This window comes from Chaetura pelagica, unplaced genomic scaffold (genome assembly GCF_000747805.2).
Source record: "Chaetura pelagica isolate M959 unplaced genomic scaffold, ChaPel_1.0 scaffold178, whole genome shotgun sequence".
Classification (NCBI taxonomy): Eukaryota; Metazoa; Chordata; class Aves; order Apodiformes; family Apodidae; genus Chaetura; species Chaetura pelagica.
In genome coordinates, this window is record NW_009954505.1 from 2,824,752 (window position 1) to 2,839,727 (window position 14,976).

General features: G+C 40.7%; 1 protein-coding gene across 1 annotated transcript in view; it reads left to right on the plus strand.

Moving 5' to 3' along the window:
- The window catches only part of SHROOM2 (shroom family member 2), a 72,355-nt gene that overhangs the window by 48,773 nt on the left and 8,606 nt on the right, over window positions 1–14,976 (plus strand). Inside the window, exons 7-9 of the mRNA XM_010004656.1 lie at window positions 6,615–7,373; window positions 11,245–11,796; window positions 12,708–12,888. Coding sequence (XP_010002958.1) covers window positions 6,615–7,373; window positions 11,245–11,796; window positions 12,708–12,888 — 1,492 coding nt within the window. The remainder of the gene's footprint in view (window positions 1–6,614; window positions 7,374–11,244; window positions 11,797–12,707; window positions 12,889–14,976) is intronic.

Below are 14,976 nucleotides of genomic sequence, written 5' to 3' on the forward strand. Positions count from 1 at the left end.
GCAAGGATGCAAAGCTCACATATCCAGTGAATATGGGTAAACAGCTGTAAATCCTGGTAAGATTGTCTTGTCTTTAATGTGAAAGTGTGAAACAGCTAGAGGCACACGCCTTAATTACCTTTTTCTGTCAGTTCTGAACAGAAATTTGCAGTATCAATTCATACAGTATTTCTTTTGTTCTCTGGGTCTTTGAGTACAGGCTGCATCTTCTGTCCCTATCAGCAGAAGCTACAGTAGCAAATTAGGAACAATGCAATGCTTGGTACAGAATTTTATTTTGCTTTGTGTAATCGACTGCTCTGTTCACTGATGGGTTCGGAGAACAGGGGGAAAACGTAAGTTAATTCCAGCTAAGATGCTCTGTGTGCATATGCTCACACACGCGTGCTGTTTTTAGCAGCTTTTGTTTTCACAGTTGGCATTGTGCACACTGGAATTAGAAGGCAGTGCCTTTCGAAAATATTTGTTTTCTGGACTGAGAACTGCAGCGCTGTTGTTGTGGCTTGGGGTGCCAGGCTCGGGGTTCCTCTTGGCTAGGGGTGGTGCGAGAGCTTTTTCATCTTGTTATTTTCCTGGCAAGCCTGTTACTGTGAGTGCAGGCTCGCACGAAGACCTTTTCCACAGCAGCAGGAGATAGTACCTGGCAGTGTAAGAGATCTGGATGTGACTACTGGAAGCAAGCGGTGAGTGTGACTCCGAGTTAAAAGATAGCTATTGAAATGTGTGCATATGCATGCTAATTAATTTAAATAACTGGTTTAGGATTTATTTTTTCCTTTAGAGATGAGCTATGTGTTCATTTTGGTGCCTGTCTAAGAAACCCAGGTGACCCAGCTATTATTCACGAAGTGTTTCGTTTTATAGCTTCTGTTCTGTCACTGACTTTTGCTCAGCTGCAAGCAGCTGTTTTTGGTAGTGATAGCAACAAGAAAATAGCAACAGCATATCGGAAAAAAAGCATCAGGATGTAAAAAAATTAAAATCAAAGGAGTGGCAAATGGAATGCAGGGGGATTTTTTAGTAAATTGACAAAACAATGCCATTTCTTTGAGCTTTTTTTAACGTGACTGTGATTTCCCTGTTAGCAGTGCTAGAAAGTATTGTCTTTTGTCTCTGCAGTGGTTGCCATTTTTGTAATATGATGGCTCTTGTTATACTGTTGGGATATTCTAATTATTGAATTCAGTGTGTAAGTACAGCACACATTGACTGATTGACTTAAGTGAGCAGAAGTCATTTTAATTCCATGCAGGCAATCCCCTATATGCTTAGACAGGCATGCAATAGATAAAGCAATTAAGAATATGGCCATAAAAATTATCTTTTATCATTTATTTTTTTGTGTGTAGCAGAATGGAGGAGAGGCTTCTATTTATCTGAACTATGAATGGAAAAAAATATCCCTCCCTCTAGCTTTTCCCACAAGGTTCTTCCTTTCTGCATAAAGGCCTCTATGCTGTTATAAGAAATTGATTTTTAATTGGATTTGATTTTTACTGTTGGCCTATGCATTGTGCTCTTAGCCATGACTGACTGGCCTACATTTCATCTGCCAACATATCTTTGCTTATCTACAGCAGAATTAGAGTGGATCTGTTGAATTTATTTCTGATTTTCATGGGGAGAGAGGGAACATTTTTAGAAAGAGAGAATGTGAGATGAAAACCCATTGCTGTGTATGTTGGCATGCAGGCAGAACAGGAGAGAAATTCTGGTGAGATCGACAGACTGGCGAGCAGCGTCTGTTATCATATTTCATTCTGTGATAAAGCCAGGTGATAATGCAAGGGCTGTTAAGCTAGAGTGACATTTTGCTTTATCACATTGGGTGCAACAACTAAGCTGTATTTAGTGTGACTGAATAAACAGATAGCTGTCATCAAGGCGCAGATTATGTTAACAGGCATTCAGGGACAGAATTGGAGAACCAAGACTCACATCATGATGGGTTGTAGGCTTGTAGTGTAACAGTGATGTGCCATGTGGTATCCTTTGCAATTTATCTGGCTGGTTTTGTACCTTCAGTTGCCTTCTGAAGTGTATCAGGGCATCGCTTTCTTTTGTCCGTTTTTATTGGGGGGGGGGGGGTGGGTTTTTTTTTGTAAGACCATTTGCTTCAGTAGTGCTTCAGGGATGTTAGTTGCCATCATCTTTCTCTTCAGACCAAGGCAGTGAACAGCTCTACTTCTTTGTAGTGACTTATGTGTTGTGCATCTTCCTGGAGTTACTGTTATGGTACAACTATCATGGTGATTAAAATATCTGGTTTTTGAAGGGTCCTTTATTCTGTGCATTTGTCTTTAAAGATTTGTAAGTAGTTTTGTAGTCCAGGTTCCCATTTGGCATGTGTCACGACTCACTAGTGATAGCCGATACAGTTCTCATCAGAAAATTGGACCGCTGGTAATGTAATTGTCCTTGTATTGCATGTCCAAAATGTCTCTTTGGCATTGCAATAGTAAAACCAATTTGAGGGTTTCAAAACCTTAGATCCCCTAGACAGTGAAACCAATGTGTGATTTGCATGTAGAGTCTACTTTAGGGTGAACCGAATCTATTAGATTGCATAAACTGTATCAATATGGGTTAAAATGTGTTATTAGACCTCAAACTTTTTCCTAAATTTTGAACTGTCTTATCCTGTGCATCCCATTCCAGCTTAATAGCATCCTGTTATACTCTCAAGCAGAACTGCACTGGGTAGCAGAAACCACTGCTTATTTGTGAAGTATTGCAGAAATTCTTTTGGATCCCACTGTGCCAACAGCCAGGCAAATACGTAATGAAAACATAGTTCCGTCCCATAAATTCACAGTTGAAAAAGAAGCACAGTGTCAAGGGCTCTGCCTATAAAGAGAGTTCTGGTTTAAGCAAAGACGGCGTTTCACAGTTGCTTTAAGTCACAAAATTACCTTGTTTGAGCCCAGTCTGTTCCGTGATCCAATTTATTGTGGAGCTGTACAATTCTTACTCTTAATACAATGGAGAGAACAGGAAAACAAAATCAGAGTGGACTGAGAAGGAGGCTGCCTCTTCTGGCAGAATATCTGCATTTAGATGAGTTTAAAGGGACTGCAAAACTGTGGCCTTGATTGATAGGCCTTGACTTGTGGCCTTAATTAATAATCATTGTTATTGTAGGGTGAGGACTTTCTGGAGGAGCCTTAATCAGGTATGAATGCCTTTTTCCAGTGTAGCTTGTAGTGTTTGAGAAGGAATTTAAGCTAAATCAGAATCAGCCACTCCATTTGCTCTCTTTTGTCAGTAAGTTAGTGCTGGACATTTTGTTGCTGACATAACCATGCTTATATTTTATGGTGAAACTTTTGCACAGAGGTCAGGTCTTTGATAATGTATTTTTCAAATGTTGGCTAATAACATTTTTGCAAAGCTTATCTAGTCTAGGATTTTAGAGTGTCATGTGGCACTGTTTGGCTTGGCCTGAAGCATTCTGAAGAAACTGTAAATCAGACAGATACAAATCAGACACATTGAGTTTATTGAAGTGACTTTCGTTTCTTGTGATATGACATTCATTCAGATCATCTTGCCTCTTTGGCCAGATTTAGTCAAATCCTGAGTTTGGGGCAAACGAAGGAAGTGGTTTGGGGTTGTTTTTTATGGCAACCAAAAATGTTATCTTTCTGATAGGCATCTATACATAATGATTCATTTTCATAATTGCTCATTGAATCCACTGGCAGGCTCCTAGTAGGGTGCGCGTGTGTGTATGTATGTGTGTATCTGTGGCTCTCCATGGTTCAACTTGCATGTAGTAGCTTACATTATTGTTACCTGTCTCTGGTTTGTTAGAATAGCCTCCTCTGTTATTTCTGGGGCCTCTGGGGGTGTCCAGACCAGGGAGGAGACTTGGTTGATTTCCCCAGCTTAGTGTTTACTTGGCCTTTACATTTCAGTCGTGAGCATGTATGCTTCAAGCTAATGGAGCCAGAAGGAAACTGAGAGATGTAGAATCACAGAATCATTTTGGTTGGAAAAGACCTTTAAGATCATCAAGTCCAACCGTTAAAGTATCTCTGCCAAGTCCACCACTGGACAGAAAATACTTCCTGCCATTATGAAGATGCACATTTCGGCTCTCACGGTGGTGAGTGGTAGTGTTGTGTTAGGTGGCTGTGGCCATTCTGTGGAACATGCAAGGCACAGAGCAGAGCTCCTCCTGAGCTCACCTGGCCAGCAGGTGTGCAGCCTCTTGCCTCTCTGCTCAGACCTGTTCTGGGAGAGTGAAGCTCTCTCTAAATGAGAGCGTCTCAAAATTGTGGAGTACTGTTTTTGGTAATGGTGCAGTACCTTTTTCCTGCTTAGAAGCATATTTTGGGTTTCTGCCCCTCACCACTCAGATATGAAGGCTTCTATGTGTAAATACCAAAAGTGGGTACAGTATAAAAGGCTCATGTAGGCTTCCTGTACTAGACTCATCCTTACTGCATGCCACTTTTTATCAACAGCAGAAGTCTATGGATTGCACATCCTCTGCAGTTCAGGTTAAGTGAGGGGTGTAACTCATCTGACAGTCAAAGCTGTAACATCATCATGTGTCAGGAATGGAGAATGTGGTGTGAGCTTTCCCGATTCTGTTGCATCAGGAAGGCTTTTGTATTGGGATAGTTGTGGCATTGTGTCATGGTGATTGGGTTTGAAGGTAACTTCTAGTTTAATGTTTTTGGTGGTGACTGCCTTGTTATCTAGGATGAAAGTGCTAATTAAGTCAATTGTCATGTTTTTAGATTATTTAAACCTGTCTGTCTCTTTCACTTTGTGATGCTTGGTTAAAAATGGTTAGTTCCTTTCAGTGACATGTTATTCTTGCATAATACTATAGGCCTCATTTCTGAACAGCTGTATTCTAGGCATATTGTTATATGAAGCACCAACAGGTCTGAAGTAACTTAGTGGATTTCTTGGTATTGATAATAATGTAACCTTTGCAGGTTCTTGCCACTGTGTTCTCCTGGGGCTTGAAGCTTGCTTTCTTTTCCTCCTTTCTGAACAGTAAGCTCAAATCTGTCTGAAATAATGTAATAAGCATGTTTTGCATGAGGACTCACTCACAAATTAGCCTCAGTGTTGAATGTAGCCACCTTTCCTCAGACCCATTTCTGTGGTACTGCAAAATGTTTGGCTAATTTTGTGGAAGCTGTATGAAGGCACGTATGTAATCTCTGAATTTTATCTCTATGTTTGCAAATGTAGACTCTCTAAATTTCTCTGTGTTGTGATTCTTTATTTTCTTTTACTCTGTTTTGGAAGGTGACAGGACTAGTAAAGTGTTCATTGCTTCTTATCCAGGGTAGTATTAAAAAAAAAAAAAATTGGGTTACATGCTCTGAATATGTAAACATGTTAGTTGGGTGGTATGCTCTGTCCTGTTTGCTTCCACCCGCACGCCCACTCCTGATGTGCATGCAAAGTTCAATGTATACTTTGCAGACTGGCTGAGGTAGTGCATGTATTTTGTCTTTATGTCTTTGCAGCATTTTGTGCCATTCGCTTGAGAATTCCATGCACCTAAGTGCAGCTTTTACACTGTCTTATATTATGGCTTATGTACGTGAAGATGAATAGAGGCCTGAAGAATTTTTGGGCACAGGTTAACCAGGGGAAAATTGTGCTCTACATGGGTTATCTAGACAATGAAAATCTTCTTTCCTCTCAGTGCTCTAGGGATACTTTTGGGTTTTTTCTGCCTTCTTTTTCTTTCCAAATTTGTCTTTACCTGGTGGGCACAAATGAACTATGTGTCTTGTAGCAAAGCACAAGCCTGGAGCTGCAAAAGCCTGTTTCATGGCTAGAGAAGTAAAGAGTGTAAAACTGGAATAAACCCAAAAATATTTCTGTCTTAAGATAAGGCCTTTTTGGCCATTGTTTGTCATTTGTGCTGACAGGGCAAAAGAAGGTCAAGTGTAAAACAAGTCTGACTGGAAAATACTATCTTTTCTAAATTTCCTTTTCTGCCTTTTTTTTGAGAGATACTAATTTTCACTTCCACAGTTTTTTAGCTTTGCAAACTTTTTGTTTGCACTCATTTCATTTTTCATCAGTTGTGCAAATATCCAACCTGCATATTAGTAATTAAAGTTAATGGTATTCAATCCGCATTTGAAATTACACCAAAGTATTAATTTTGCATGTAGAAAATAAACTTGTATTCCTCACTTTGTTACTGACTATGAAGCAAGAAGGTAATTTAATTCTAATATTAGGATTCCTCTTCTGAAGAGTTTTCTTTTCTACCAATGTTTGCATGTTTGGCTGTGCCACATACATCAGCACTTACTCGAGGTGTGCTGTGCATTTAACTACCCCACGCTCGCTGCAGTGCCTCGGGTTACCCAAAGGTTGTGTTGCATCTTGTGGTGCTCCATACCCTAATTTAGCCTGACATGATGCTTAGACTCATCACGTTAGATTAGGTACAGTGCATGTGCCCATACACGAGAGGGTGTTTTTGTGCCATACAATTACCGTAGACTGGAGGAGTTGCTGTTAAATGTTGATTGTGATCGCAGTGTCGAAGCTTCTTGGGTCGGTGTGGTGGCTTCACACTGAAGGATATAAATCAGCAGCGCACTAACAACTTGTCTTCTCTCTAGGCAAGGTGACACAGGGGTCCTGAGGGAAAACCCACAGGAGAAGAGGGATCAGCTGGACCAGAATTTAGGCCACAAGTGGAAGGCATCTGTCAGACCTTTGCATGCACGAGAGCTTACAGTTCTGCCTCACGAGAGCCGGGGGAGGTCTGGGACGTTGCCTAGTGATTACCGATACTCTCAGGAAAATGTGAGCGAGAAGAGCAAGGATCACAGCCTGCCTCATCTCCCCTGCTCTGAGCCACAGACCTCAAACGAGAGCCACTCCTGTCTGTCCCGGGGAAAAGGAGAGGAAAACCATAAGGTAGAGCCAGCGCTGGTGAACAAGAAGCGTGGACCTGCTCCTCAGAGGCCACCGCCACCTAAAAGAGATAAATACAGGCGACCAGATAATTCTGCACCATCACTCGGCTCCTCTTCTGAATCCCTGCTGGTAGCGCCCAGCCGACCCTTCCCATCCTCATCCCCCAGCTCTGCCGAAGTGTTTGCCGGTCACTCCGCTCTCTGTCAGAGTCCTGCAGCTTTCAATGGAAAACTGAAGAGTGCTAATCCACAGCAGCTCCAGCAAACATCATCCACGGAGAATGTTTGTCAGCACTTAGAAGAAAAAACGCACCTTAGGTCTGAGCCTGTATTATCTTCCAAGTATCGGTATCTTCAGAAGCCTGGCATGGAGACATCAAGGTCCCCCTCTCCTCAGTTTGCACCGCAGAAGCTCACTGATAAACCTCCTGTGTCTGTACAGGATGAGAACCCAGCCAGGTACAAGATGTAACTCCTTTACTGTTTTACTGATTCTTTTTGCTCACTTAGGCCTTATTAATGGTTTACTATTCCTTTTCTTTACTATAAAGACATCCTTTGATTTCATTAAGCATGAGCCATCCCAGCATGTCCTGAAGAGACTTCAGATTAGTGTGACATTCCAGTTAGCACCATTAAAGTCCTTCAGCTGGTCTGTGGTTTCTTTTAGTCGACTGACGCTGCTCGGGTGTTACAGCTGGTAGTTAGCAGAAAATTAAAGGGATGGATTCAAATGTTTTTTCCACTGTAAGTCTGGGCAAAATGAGAAGAATCCCTCTCATCATTTTCTCCACTCAAGTCTGTATATGAACATGAATCAGTGTAGGGACAAAGCAGATGTTGGAAGGGAAGCTGTATCCTTTGTAAGAACGTGTTTTGAAAATGCATACAGTAAGGTACATTGCCAAATCATGACCGTTTTCATGTTGCTTTTATGATGTAACATGGCACTCCAGGTAGTCTGAGGAGGTGTCTGCAGCGCTGTTTGTGCTGAGGGGGGCTGAAGATGCAGCAGGAGAGCATCAGTCCTTTCCCAGGCTAGATAAACTGACTGAAATTTATTGATTGCTGTGTCTGTCAAATACTGATAACATCATAAAAGGTATTTTCCCACAAGATAACAAACTCTTCCAGGAAGCTCAGGAATCTTAGTTTTCATAAATCCTTCAGCATTATAATAAATGGTTATAGAATAAAAACAAAACCTCTGAGCTGAATAAATGCAGAGGTTACTTCTCTGAGCAAAACAAGTTGGAATAACTTTTCATAACTGTAATGTAAATGGTTGAATACGCTCAAACATGCTGTTTTCCAGTGTGCCTTATGACGTAGAAAATGTGAATCACTTTTTTTCCTACACACGCCTTGATGTTTTTGCTCTTGTAACTGGAGGAAAAAAATGACATTTCGAACTGCCATGTTTTTAATAGGAAATAATAATACAGTTTACTGTGAAAATTGCAACGTGAACCCTAGCGTCTATGTGCTAAAGTAGAGGACATTAGTAATTACTTCCTCAGTGTATTGCTTTGACTTCCTTAATCTAAGGAGGTATAGAAAGCTAATTGTATTTGTCGTTCATTTTTACTAAGCCTTAATATTGAAATGAGCACTGAGGTGTGCCTAATTATATGTCCATATCTGAAAGTTGCCCTAAAAACCTTTTGGTAACATTTAAAATTCTTAAGCCCAGACAGCTCTTATTTGCGCACAATGTGTTGTCCTCAGTTAATAATTACATTACTCAATAAAACAGGTATGGCAAAAAAGGAAAGGCATGCAGAGGTCATACCTCTGAACCGTCTCTATGGCATTTACTATGTTAGTTATTTAATACAAGTAAGATATCTCAAGTAGATTTCTCTTAATATGCAGTTAATTTGATTTGGCTTATTATTTCCGTTGACTCCTTGCATATGAGCTTTTGGGTATGCCACTTTACATGCTGTGGGCACCTAATGATGTTTGATGATGCTAGCGTGTAGCTGTTTACTCTTCTTTAAGAAAGGTGGCTTGTAGTTCAACAGGATAAACTGAATGAGTGTGTAGCATTTCCTGCAGGATTTTAGGTAGAGCAATGCAGCGTGGAGAAATAGTGGTGGTGTCCAGAACCCAGCTATTGCCAAATATGACTTCTTAGTGATAATAAAGATGAAAGGAGTGCGTCAGTAGATGTGCATAAATAAATTTGCAGTAAACATACACTCAGGTCAAGGAGTGACAGTGCCTGTGGTTGGAGTAAAGCTTTGTAATGGCCACAAGCAGAGTTACTGCAAATCCAAATTTCATGCTGCAGTTCCACAAATGGAAAACCTGCAGTCATCAGGACAATAGTGGCTGCAGAAACAGAATTTCGGAAGCACCTGGAGTTGAAATGTTTTTTGCTCTGAATGAAGCCAGTTGACTTCATGATACCTTAACTATCTGGAAAATCTTTTACTAGGCTGAGAGGAATGTACTCAGAGTCTCAAAACAGGTGCTGGGGTGGTGAGGAACTGGAATGGGTTGCCCAGGGAGGTTGCTGAAGCCCCGTCCCTAGAGGTTTTTAAGGCCAGGTTGGATGAGGTTTTGTGCAGCCTGGTCTAGTGGTGGGGTTCCCTGCTTATGGCAGGGGGTTTGGAACTTGATAATCTTTAAGGTCCCTTCCAACCTTAATGATTCTATGATTTTAGATAAAGAATTGCAGTTAGCTCAGTTCTTCTCTTCCAGTTGCCCTACGCATGCTTATGCACACATCTTATATTTCCCGCAAATTAAAAAATGTGTTCCTCTTTGCAATGTGTGGAGTCCAAAAAGTGTGGGCTTTATTTAAAAACAAACAACAGAAAGTGTCAGAGGCAGTGGCAGGCCTTTGCCAAGCTTTGCTGCAGCCAGCAGAGCCCACTCCTGCAGGCAGGGAGCTGTGGCTGAGTGGTGGACATGGGAGTGAGGTCTTTAGAATGACAGTCACCCTGAATGAATACACCTCAACTGAATAGGAGTGGGGGTCAGCAGGGGCTGGAAAACCTGCCTCAAAAGTTGGATCAGGATGCCAAAGCATGTCTACAAAGCCCTTGAGGAAAGTAAATACCTATTGAGAGATTGCACATTCATTCAGAAGCAAATATACCTTTAAAGTATAAGATACAACTTCTGGAAAATACAAAGTTAAACAGATTTGGCTATTTCCTACAAAGAAAAGTACAGCACAATAAAGTATAAGTGTATTTTTAAGGAAAGTGACACACCCACACTTAGAGGAACAGAGCCATAGCATGTCTTGGTCACTTATCTGAAAGGCGGCAAGCATCCGAGCCAGATGAAACCAGATATTTTAGGTAGCAGGCAATGTTCCTTTACTTGCTGTAGAGCTTCCAAACCCACATTATGACAATAATTTTAAACTTTCTGCAAATTCAAAACCACCAAACTAGACTTCAGTTTCTGGTATGGTTTACATGCAGTACAGATGTTTCAGTAATGTTATTTAACATGTTGTTGTCCAGTTTTAAAATTCAAGTGGTGTCCTCTTTAAATAGCTTGTATTACTGAATGTCCAAGGTGGCCCTTTGTGCTATGCAATACTTAATTGTTGCTCTAAGCTTCCCTTAAAGAGGGTATGCAGAATTGCGTGTTATTCTCTTCAGTCACTGTTTTTTATTTCTTTATGCAGAAAACTGGAACACTACGGTGAGATACATATTTATTAAACTTCCGTGTCTGTGCAAAATTTTACAAATACAGATATATAACTAATGTAATTAAGTTTTGAATTATTTCCAGGTTTCCATGTGTGATTCTGTGTTACTCTGGTAGCTCAGCAAAGGCCTAGCCTGCAGTATGCTTCCATCTGGTCTGTTGTCTCTTCCCTTGGAAGAATTGAGAATTGATGGGAGGGAATCACAAACTCCCTGAGCAGCTAAGCCGCCTGTCACGCCAAAAGCTGAGGCCACTGTTGGATTTGTGTGAGGCAGTGAGGTTGAGCTTAAGGCGTGTTTTCCTTAGTATGTGTGGCAGCAAAGGGGTAAAAGGCAGTTCAACAGCACCGTCTGAAATCTGGAGTCTGGCTGCTGTGATTGGGCCCACGTGTTCATGGAAGCAAACAGGTCCTGTACTGTGAGCGTTGTGCAAGGCTGGTGTTAGGATTATGTACAAATTAACTAATGCTACTTAAAATGTGTGAGCAGGAAAGATGTAGATTTAGGGTTTGAGGTACGGTGAAAGGAATCTTCCGTTTCCTAGATCTCCTATCTGCCGCTTTTTCATATTTGGGCTTCCCGTCTGATTTGCAGATAAGAATTGAGATGTAAGGTTCTTCCATGTCTGAAGGTCAATTTTCCTTATTTTCCAGAATTGAAAGGGTTATAGACAACAATACTACGGTGAAAATGGTTCCCATCAAGATAGTTCATTCTGAGAGCAGTGCAGAGAAGGAGAGTCGGCAAAGTCTTGTCAGTACTATGGAGCCTCCTGCTTTACCCAGTGGTTTGGAAAAGGACCAGATCAAAACACTCAGCACTTCTGAGCAGTCCTATTCACGATTCTGTGCTTACACCAGGCAAGGTGTAGAGCCAGAGCCAGAAGCCAGAACCAAACCAGCTGGCCCTCAAGCTGCTGAAGAACCTGTAAGCAACTTAAAGGACAGCAGTGCTGCTGCACCAGCAGTCAGCTATGTAAAGGCCAAAGAGAAGACCTTTGAAGACTGGAAGTCAGAGGAGCTTGCCAGAGAGATTGTGGGAAGAGATAAATCTCTAGCAGACATACTAGATCCTAACGTGAAAATAAAAACAACGATGGATCTGATGGTTGGAATATTCCCTAAAGATGAACACCTCCTAGAAGAAGCTCAGCAGCGCAGAAAGCTTCTTCCAAAAGTTCCTTCTCCAAAAATTTCAGAGGAGAAGTGAGTATTACTTCCTGTAGGCCATTGATTCCTTGTAAGCTGCTGTTAAGTGTGTAAGTGTGTCAGTTTTCCTAGGGGGCTGAAGGTGAGGATCTTCCTACTGTGGAGGTTTGATGCTTTTCTAGAGCTCTTCAATTAACATAACAGCTAAGCATAATACTGCTAATTGATACCATTAATGACAGAAAAAGAGCAGTGTTGTACAGTAAAGTTTCCTGAGACCTGATTAAAAACTATTTCTGTGAGAACATAAATACTAACTTATCCCATTTCATAGAGATTAGATATTTACCAAGATTATACAGTCTAGTAACTGGATAGAGAAGGAGCCTTTTTTATGTGATGAAAATTTACAAGACAACTTGAAGTGAGCATGAGGCATTTCCTGTAAGTGTATGAGAACAAAGTAAGAAAAGTTTTAAATTCCATTAAATTCCATCTCTGTTGATGTTCTGTGAGTCTTTTGTTTTCTTGATATGAGTCATCAAATTAAGTTGTAGCTTTCTTGTGAAGTTCATGTGCAAGTCCATAATCAAAAAGATAATCACATCATAGTATCTCACATTTGGCAGTCTGAAGGGATACTCTCTGTGACACTGAGGTCTTTGCACTACTTAGTAAAATACAACTTCACATTTTGTTTCCAGCTGAGATATCTGAAGTCCATTTCACTCGTTGCAATGGTGAAAGGTCTTCTGCACTACTTGAGTTTTAGTTTTTGATGGGCATGTGCTAAGTTCACACAAATTTTCTTCACAAGCAGTATTTATTTATTTATCCCACTTTCATAGATAATGGCTTTCTGTTGTACCCTCTGCTTGCTCGGTGAAATGGTGGCTCCAAAAGAGTGTCCTTTCTTTTCAGTAATCAGGGTGTCAAGGCAGTTAATGAACGTTTTGACTTTTTACCAGGAAAGAGGAGCAGAGCACGCCGTCTGCCATCTCCTTGACAACAAATTCTACTTACTACAGCACATCTGCACCGAAGGCAGAACTGCTGATTAAAATGAAGGACATGCAGCAGCAACAGCAAGAGCAGCAGAGCAAGGATGATTCGGAAGACGAGCTGGATCATGACTTGTCAGAAAAGAAGGTAAAAGATATTTCTAAAAGCGTAATGGGAGGCTTTCAATTGCATGCATTGTATTGACTGTGAATTTGCTAGGTAAACATCTCTATTAAAAGGCCTTCTAGATGTACAGGATCACTTGGAAAATTAACCTGTTGTGTTTTTTTTTTAAGCAGGATGGGAATGCTAAGTGTCCAACTGTGAATTTAGGAATGTCATATTAAGTACTATTTGCAGCTTGATACATGTTCTGTAAGGTCCCAGGGGGAGAAGTTTTGAGGTGGTTATTTTCAAATACTGTTATCCGTTTGAGATTCCGGTGTATTTCTCTCACTTGCAACATTCAGGGAAACAGTGCTTGCATTTACCACTGTAACTGATGGCGGTTTTATTTGCTTAATATTTTTGAAATTTAGATCCAGAATTTGGGTTTGCTACGAGAGAGGAGTACATAGATCTCCACCCCTGTTTTTTTGTAGGGTTTTTTTCCCATTTTCTTTCATGAGCAGCAAACCACTTTGCCTTCTGTTTCTCCGAACTGGTAAATTAATACAGGTAGTGGTGAGAGATAGCTTGGTGAATTCAATGGAAGTTGCTTATTACAGGGGAAGCAGTTTTCTCCACTGTTGTTCATCACCATCTTTTGGTGTTTCATTTCTGATCTAAGATCAGCATAATCCCCTGGCTATTAAAATAGTGACATAATGGTATTTCTGTGGTTTGAGAAAGTGTTGTTAAGTTAAAATCAGCACACTCATCTCATTAGTGATTTGGCACAAAATATTTTAATCATAGTTTCCAGTATGAATAAGCTGGAGTAAATGGTCTGTTTGATCAATTAAAGTGGTGTCATTTAACTGTCTTTACCTGACCAAGTAATGCAATGGTGTGCAAATCTTTTCTGTTAAAGGCTGATTTCTGCTTAATAATCAACTGCCAGGGTGCATTTGGTAATCCAGCTCCAAATAATTGTCTTTTAACTGTACATTAGGAATATATTTTGTGGCTCTGAACGGGTGATTCCTTAAGGGATTCCCGCCTCTGGTTCTGTGCAGGAATGGATGGTGTTGTATTTGAGGTGGCTGTAGTGTTTCCTGTTACTGCTCTGGGTTTATTTTTGTCCCTTGTCCCTCCCTCCCCCCTCACTGCATCGCACAGTTCAATACAGTGTGTGCTTCCAGAGGCATGGTCATGTTGCGGGAGGAGAGCTGCCCTTTCCCGCTTGCCAGACAGCTGCTGAATTCAACAGCTGTGCTACTTAGACTAATTAAGGATTTCACTGCACTTGCACTTGGAATCGTTTGGTTTTATCTGGTGCCATATGTGATGGTCATGTTCATTGTTTTTGCTAGAATTAGTTTCCTTCTCATTAATTATGGAGCAGATGTATGGTGGGGGGGTGTTAAAACTCAATGTTTCTTCTTTGTCCAACAAACTAAACACTCAAAGTTTTAAAAGCAAAACTGCCATTTATATGTGTTGGTGTCTGTTAATAGGAAAATCGTGTTCACCCTTTAGATACTTCTCCCTTCATAACCCCAGTTCTATTATTACACCACTAATCATATGAGATAGGAAATATTTAATGAAGAGCATTTAGCAGAGCTCCCGTCTTCTCTGAATATGCACGCTGTTGTAGCCATGCAGACATTGCTGCTCATTTCTCTCCCTGCTCTTCCACATGCGGTAGGGATGCAAGCACTCAGTTCAGTGGGCTTTCATCTTGGATCTTGTCAGAAAATGTATAAAACTCATGGTAAGTGGGTCAGGGCATCTTTATAAAACAGCCAGAATATATTACTTGGCCTAGCTTCACGTACTTGGCAACAGTTTAACAAAGAAGTATTAAGGATCTGAGCAATTCAATAGCACACTTATGACTTCAGTTCTTTTAAATGAGAACCTATTCCTTGAATCCTAGAAATTGGTCAGTTCTGTTACAAGATACCTTACTTGCAATCCACTGTGAAATAATTGTAATATTTGTCATTCTCTCCTTTGCAAACCAGAAACATGTGGTGCTTTTTTTTTTTTCTTTTGAAATAAGTATAGGAATTTCATATAGAGTTTTTTTTAATTTGGGACGATCCCTATATTCCCAGCCAGCAGGAA